The 7,716-nt window shown below is 37.1% G+C and overlaps 1 protein-coding gene across 1 annotated transcript in view; it reads right to left on the bottom strand.

The window, feature by feature from the left end:
• Positions 1-7,716, bottom strand: part of PHTF2 (putative homeodomain transcription factor 2) — a 51,053-nt gene that overhangs the window by 34,485 nt on the left and 8,852 nt on the right. Inside the window, exons 2-3 of the mRNA XM_010193665.1 lie at positions 3,057-3,113; positions 2,633-2,644 (exon numbers count right to left, since the gene is read on the bottom strand). Coding sequence (XP_010191967.1) covers positions 2,633-2,644; positions 3,057-3,113 — 69 coding nt within the window. The remainder of the gene's footprint in view (positions 1-2,632; positions 2,645-3,056; positions 3,114-7,716) is intronic.

Here is a 7,716-nt window from a genome sequence, read left to right as displayed (position 1 = left end):
GGGGGGGGGGGGGGGGGAACTAACACAATAGGAAAGCAGCAGGAAAAAGAAACAAGCTTATGTTGTCTTTTAGAAATAGCAACTTCTTTCACTGAAGAGCCAAACTATCCTGCAAAACTTTCAAGTTTGTTTGCAATGCTAACATGTGATGCTGTACTCTCAAAAGCCTCGGAGACAGCGGTGAGTTTATTCTGATTCCTTTGGATTAGGCTCTTGGTTACGTTGGCCAATTCCATGGAGCACAATTCATACAGAGTAAATGTAATATTTTGAAAACTATTTCGGGTACAAATGGAATTATGACGAAAGTGGTTTAGCTGTTTTCATTCAAAAAGCAGTTAAATTTACCAATGAACTCTGTATTTCCACCACTGTCATATTTCATTCGCATGTAAAACCATTTATTACTTAAAGGTAAACATTAAACTCAGATGAAAGCATAAAAATGAAATTATTATCAATGAGAGGAAGATCAGTGAAGCCTGGTAATATTAATCTTCATAAGAAGAATATCAAGCAAATTGTTCAAATTGGTAGAGTGCAGTTCAAAATATACCTTACACCTAAATTCAACTGAATTTATTTTACATGCTGAAATAAAAATAAAGAATCAAACTGCTCACAGTGAACTAGGTATACAGTCATCACTTCATGTGTTCATTAGAAAAATGATAGTTTGCATGAAACACAAAAAAGTTAAGACATAGAACTGAAACACGGATAGGACCAAATGTGCTCCGAGGATGAGAAATACAGAAAAGGAGTTGTACTGTAGACTAAAGCACTGCAAAGAGCTTAACATGCACGATTTTTGCTGAACAGTAGTAACTTTATGTGGAATGAGAAAACAAGGCCCATAATTAGAACTGGAAGTTATTTTAATTCTAGAACCAGGTAGAGATTCTTGGGAATCTTGCATAAGTGAGCCACTCTATTTCATAAGAAGGCCTAAAGCCTAAAAATAAAATGCTGAATGATAATTTTCAAATGTATTACTGCTTATGGGCCACAAAATCTTTCTGGAAAGCTAAATAAAGATGTAAGTGCCTCTTAGAAGAAATAAACCCCTGGAAACACTTGCAAAATCCTAGGAAAAATTTACCACTGTGGCTAAAATTATGTTTTCATTTTAAAGAAAGAATTCTGCAAAAAGTCAGTCAACAGTATAATTTGATGCATCTTTCATAAGAAAAGAAGTGGCAACACATACTTTAAAAATTCCATTGGTTAAATCTCAAATGCTGTCAGTGTCCATGGACTACACTGCATTGGTTCTTCCACTTTTTCTCACACACAGTGAAATATTTCCATTTATTAAGATACAATTTCTCCACTCTCTTACTGCATCACAAATACCTGTCACATATGTGCAAAACAGCAGTGTTTCAAACTAAGGTTAATGTAAAAATATATATTCATAGTGTTTCATATTGTTCAGGCCCATCCAGTTAGTTCATTTTATTTCTATTCAGCACCAAACACATTTCAGCTAACTAATAGTAAAAATAAAGTTTAAATAAAAATGCTTAAAAATAGTTGCTATTGTTGTAAAAATTATTTTGCATAGATTTTAAAATTAATCTTAACGGGTTCTATTCCAGTTCTAACTAAACCATAAATTTGTAGTATCAGAAACAGATTTTCTACTAAAAATAATATTTTGTTAGATTTTTAGTAAAGTTCACTTATAAACAGTACTGCACCATCTTTGAGATTAACGTGCTAATGTGCAACACTTAGTAGTCTGTTTCAATGTATCATTGTCACACTAAACTCCATCAACACAAACTCATAGACAGCATCATTAATTTGTTAGTTACTGGACTCCCGAGCCAAACAAGATGCATTTCAAATAAGCACAAGGCATTATTTGCAATAAATTATTTGAATGAAGCCCCATTACACAGCAGTTACAGGAACATCTGTCCTAACGGCAACTGGTTTTCACGGTGGTGAGAAGGACCCAGATAACATGTAACACACCGGGGTCTCAGCGTGAAATGAGCGGTACTGATCCTGAAAGCTCTCTGCACACCTCAGGTACCCGCATCACAGGACACCATTCCCCTGCAGTGACTCCTGCCCGTGTCCTCAGCACCTCTCCTCAGCACCGCGCTCCCTTTGGGCTCCACCAGGCACCTCCCAGCACCTCTGGCTGCCTGGCACAGCCCAGGGGCAGCAGCGGCAGGGGGTGGCTCCGGCTGCAGAGGTCGGCGAGATGGGGACGAGCAGCATCGCAGAGAGGCAGAGACAGAAGCACTTCTAAAAACACCACCAGCTCCGACTTCAAGTTAATTTGTAGATTTTTGTACAGAAATGGGGAAAGTGTAGTAACTGAGTTAACACATTTTGCTAACGTTAGTATTAGCAATGCAGTCATAGCACACTTCTTGTGTGCAGTATTTGAAAGAAAAAAGAAGGTTAATTGCAAGAAAATGTTAATTAAATTAATTTTAACATCATGGAGTATGACATAATACACAATCCATAAAACTATTCATAAAGGATTGATTTCTTTTTCTCCAAAACAATTTAGCGATGTGGCAGACATTGATGGCACTGTTAGTTAAACCAAAATGCAAAGAACGCTGTTAAACTGCTTGTTCAGGGAAACAAAGCCTGAAGTACTTACCAGTCTAATAAACTGTACAAAACAATGACAGCATCATAAAGGAGGAAAAGTAAACTGCAGGTATAAGGTAACTAACTGAAAGTAAAGAGAGCTCAGATAACTGACATTAGAATTCATCACAAAGAAAAGTGAAAGACAGAGGTACTAGAACAACTAAGCCCTGGCTTAAGATAACTGAAAAGAAAAAACAAAACATACTGACATACAGAAAGATGCAGCACTTTAAATGCTGCAGTTATTAATTATGTAAAATAAAGAAGAGCATAATAGGCTAGTTACATTTGGTTACGCTCCAGAAGCCTGGTTTTACTTTACCAGTATTAAATACCACCACATAAATTGTAAATTACATTAGCGCATACAACCGCAGACAGCACTGCTGATAACTGAGACAAAAAAAAATGAAATGCTGTAATATTATTACCTTTATTTCTCTTTGCTCTACTGATTTTTCCCATATTTGTTGATCATATGCCCCAATCTAAAAAGAACACAAAAAAATCTACATTAAGTTTTAGAAGACACTGATCAAACAAAACCAACCAAACTTCAACAAGACAAGCAGGAAGACAGCAGGCTATTTCCTTGGGGAGATTATTTACAAAGAAGTCTCTAATCTCCATTCCCCCATGGCTGGACTGGCTCTGACCTGTAAATGGACTGTGCTGGAGGGCAGAGGCCTGAGCAATGGCAGCAGCACTGACACCACCCTGCAGTTCACTTTAGAGAAAATACCACACGCGTACACTTGAACCCATACCTTCAACTGATTTATTTTTTAAACCATCTCCCTTCTATATTTCCCATTCCATTGTCTTTAGCTTTATCTCTTAAGATGGCACAGCAACAAAATGTATGGTCAGGCTGGTTATCAATTAGATTATGGGCCAGGGAAAACTCAACAAACATCAGGAAATGACATTTTTCCCACTGAAGAACTGATGAAATAATGTTCCTAGTAGACCTATTCCCAAATTTGTTCACTCTCTTTAAGCTTCTAGTCTATTCATTCATGAAACTCTTCTGAAGATCTTAGTTTTGTCTAAATGTGAGCAAGTTTTTAGTTAAAGAATTGGAACAAAAAGGAATTGTTTTCACCCAGGCTCTAACCTCACCATGGTATTGTGGAAAACTTTATTTATGAGAGCAGAACCTTAGAAAGACTAAAGGCCGACCCTTCAAGCACTTCTTAAAATCCTAGCACTAAGGCAAGTTTTGATTACTTCTGCCATTTTAATTAACCACCAATACAAGTAGCTATAGTTAATTTAAGAAATTACTGTGCACTTATTTATCACAAGAAAGCCACGCTATGACTGTCAGATATTTTGAAGAAGGGCAACCTAAAACTCCAGGAAATTCAGATGTAATATACAGTGACAGGAATACAGCCTTACATGAGACAATATATCCAAGTTTCGTAAGAAGCTATCAAAGACAACAGTTTGCTTTGAACTCTGCTCAAATAGTATTCCTAGGTAATATCCAGTAATGAACTCTTTTCCTATGTCAATTTTAAAACCTTTCCATTCCAGCAGTTCTACCTAGACACATACACGTGTGCGCACACACTGCTGGACATTTGGAGTCTGATTCCCATCACAAACTGAGCAGTTCAGCACAGGATCACTTTTAGGTCACGATGGAGAGACAGCCGCACCTGCCAGAATTCAGTGTCTCTTCAGCGACTGTAAGCAGCTCACTCCAGGCTCCTGACAGAGGCAAGAAGAACCCCTGGCACTGGAGCAACTCCGCTTGAATTTGAGCTCACTGCAAGAGCGAGACTTCTTCTAGTTCGCAAACTGCAGCAGACACCAAAGCCTGAGCATGAGTGCAAACACCTTAAACCATCACTTAAAACACTGTTCTCATTTGTCTTTGACTATTTTAGTCTTCAGTGTTAAATTAGAAGTCAATTTAAAAAAAAAAAGGGGGGGAAAAAGAAAAGGTCATTCTTGGTTAAAAAGGATCTTTTAACCAAGGATCCAATAGGAATGCAAAAGTCTATCCAGGAAGTCCATAGGCAAGCACATCCATAAACAAAATTTAAAGGCAACTTCTGTGCCTCTAAACCTGACCCATCAGGAAAAACAAAGAAAAAAAAATCTAATTTGTAGCAGTAAAGTCCAAAGCATATCTAAAACTGTAAGTCAGAACAGTGAATTACTGAATTACCCCTTCTCAAAGTTAAATATTTCCCATTCACAAGAACTAAGCACTCAAACAACTTCCATAGTTTGCTACTTTAAACCTCCGAAAAAAATACACTGGCTTTTTGGTAATAACAATAAATACTTTGCACCTCCCATCTGGGAAAAAAAAATGTAGACTGTGGAAAGTAATTAGAAGTCAGGCACTGTAATGGGCAGAACTAAGCACTTGCAAAAAAGTAATTAAACCAAAGGAAGCTTAAAATCTAACTCCACTTAGACAACAGTCAGCAATTAAAAAGTCAGTGTCTGGATTAACCACTCCACTCAGACATTTATAACTAATTGTTCTGGCTTTTTCTCTAAATACATTTTAAATGAAATTTCAGGCCTTCCCATTTTTCATGAAATTTACTGAGAAGAGCCCCAAGTGATGTTTTTGTGCTGCTGAATATTGTGTCCTCCCCTCCCCACTTCCGAAAAAGACTTCTTTCCAAAAGACAGAGAAGGGGATGCACGTCTGTCTCCCTCTCGATTACGCAAGAAACAAATGCGGAAGGAAGCCCTTGTGCCAACAAAGCTGTGAAGCAAACTCTGTATTCCTGACTCCATTCACAGCTGAAACTGGTGTCAATTGAAAGGGTCTTTAAAAGAGCCTTCTTCTTTTAGACAAATAACAGGCCGCTTGTTAAAGGAATTCTGGGCAACACAGAAGACATCTGAGGCAAGGAAGGTGACTGACTTAAAATTTGACTAAGTTTATATTTCTCTACGAACATTTCTTCTCCCTTTGGGCTAGGTAGGAACTTGTGTCTCCATAAAAAAAGACAAGTAGTAGGGATTTTGCCATTCACATTTTTCATTTAACACTGCCCCCTAAAGCAGTTCTTCCAGCAGACGGCAAAATGAGACAGTCAAAACCTCTAAGAGACATGGCCTTTTGCAACTGTTTTATTTGACTGGTGGACCTGGCCAACCACCTCTGCTCAACTTTAATTATTAAAATCTGAGCACAGGGCTATTAAGTAAAGGCAAAATGTTGAAACTGAAAAGAGTTAAAGGGATAATTACAGACAGCAAGTATCACTACAATCTCTCACAATTTTTTTAATCTACCTTATTTCACCTCTTTGTGTTTTAAGAAAGTTTTAGAAGCACTTTAAGGAGCAAGCACACGTGCTCAGCACATCGCATTTAGACCTGACACACTATTTCTGCTTTCTCCATCTGCACAAGCATCCCTCTATACTTCTATTGCAAGTGTATCAGAAGGAAACACATGCAAACAAAGGCATCGTTATAAAGCAGCATCACTGGCACACTTCATTTCCCACATTAACCAAAAATAGGTAGAACCGTTACTGAAACAAGACAAGTAAAAAACATAGGCATTCATTTCTTCTTGCATACCTTCTGTCAGAAAAACATATTTACACTGTGAAATGTATCTTGCAGAATTCATTGAAAAGTGTTTTTCATTGACAACAAGCTAAACTAAAACATAAAATGATTACCAGAGACACCTGTATGAATTAAATTTCAGAATGTAATTCCTGAATGACTTCAAGAATGTAAGTTAATACTAGCAAACCTTCTCAGCTTTAAATTATTAAGAGCACCAGTCAATTCCATCTTCAAAGAGTTTTGATTTACAAGTATTTGCATCTAAATTATGTCTCATGTTAAATCTAAATATTAAGGAGTCAAATGTTTGCATGTAGGCTCTTGCTCTTGGCTATTCATGCAATTCTTTAAAATTAGGCATACCTGCAGGACACTGAAATGAAGAGTAGCATCTAGAAACGCCAAAGAAATTAGGTTCTAAAGGCAAACAAAATGAAGGAATAACCTTCTAGAGATAATTCCTGCTTCCAAGCTGAAGGATCTAAATATACACAAAACTTGATCAAAGCAAGCTTTCCCTCAACAGGCAACTGGCCCCAGGGCTTCTCCACAGGTGCTCAAGCTTCCTCTGCCTGGATCCCTTCGACCAACACGAAGGCCCAAGTCAACTCCAGTACCTGAACCCAGCAACTCTAACTGAAGCCTCATCCACCAGAGCTGCAAGTTCTGCAGTACCCTTCAAAGAAAACTCTAGTACAAAATAAAAAGGTCCAAAACCTGTCCTACTTTTAAGTATACAACAATAAGTAACGCTTTTAAAATCTGTTCAAGAGTTAGCACAACCCTGTCGGTATCATAGCTTGTCACTGGTATTTTTCAATCCATCAGTCCAGTCTACAACTGGCAATAGACTTTAAGCAAACTATACAACACAATATCCCAATTTTAATCTGATTTACCACAGAAATATATTCTAATTTAATTTATAAAATATCTAATAAGAAAGGATCTGAAATTTGCATTCTATAGGATTTATTTATTTTCTAAGATTTGGGAGAAAATAAACTAACAAAAAAACCCCTCCCTTGATCTTTTATAAATTATTTGTTAATTTAGGTTAGATGACAAACCTATCTTATCATTTTTAAATGTAACTTTCATCACCAAGCATCAACAGCAACACAGCTCGTTGTAGGAAACTTATCAGTAATACCAGGTATGAAAAGTTGTGGTATAACCTACCTGTAGCAGAGCTAGGTAAACTAGCAGATGTTATTTTATACACACTTATATTAAATCACACATCCCAGGCTTCCTCAATGTCAAGATTCTATCCAGCCTATGCAAACCAGTTACCTTTAAAATGTTCAGTTCTCAAGACACAATGCCTTGATAAACACCCAGTAAAGAAGATGACTTCTGCATCTTCATGTATCTGCAGAACTAACTATTCTTCAGGCAGCTATTAAAATGTTCAGCATAAGGGATTACATGCAAGGACTGAAAACTCTGCCAGACTTCTTTCACAATGGAAAAGTTGGGGTTTAGCATCCCAAATTAACGAAGCAGAATAAACTTTCAAATGAGTTT

The sequence above is a fragment of the Mesitornis unicolor genome, unplaced genomic scaffold (assembly GCF_000695765.1).
Source record: "Mesitornis unicolor isolate BGI_N332 unplaced genomic scaffold, ASM69576v1 scaffold40941, whole genome shotgun sequence".
Classification (NCBI taxonomy): domain Eukaryota; kingdom Metazoa; phylum Chordata; class Aves; order Mesitornithiformes; family Mesitornithidae; genus Mesitornis; species Mesitornis unicolor.
This window is presented reverse-complemented; position numbering and strand designations above follow the sequence as displayed.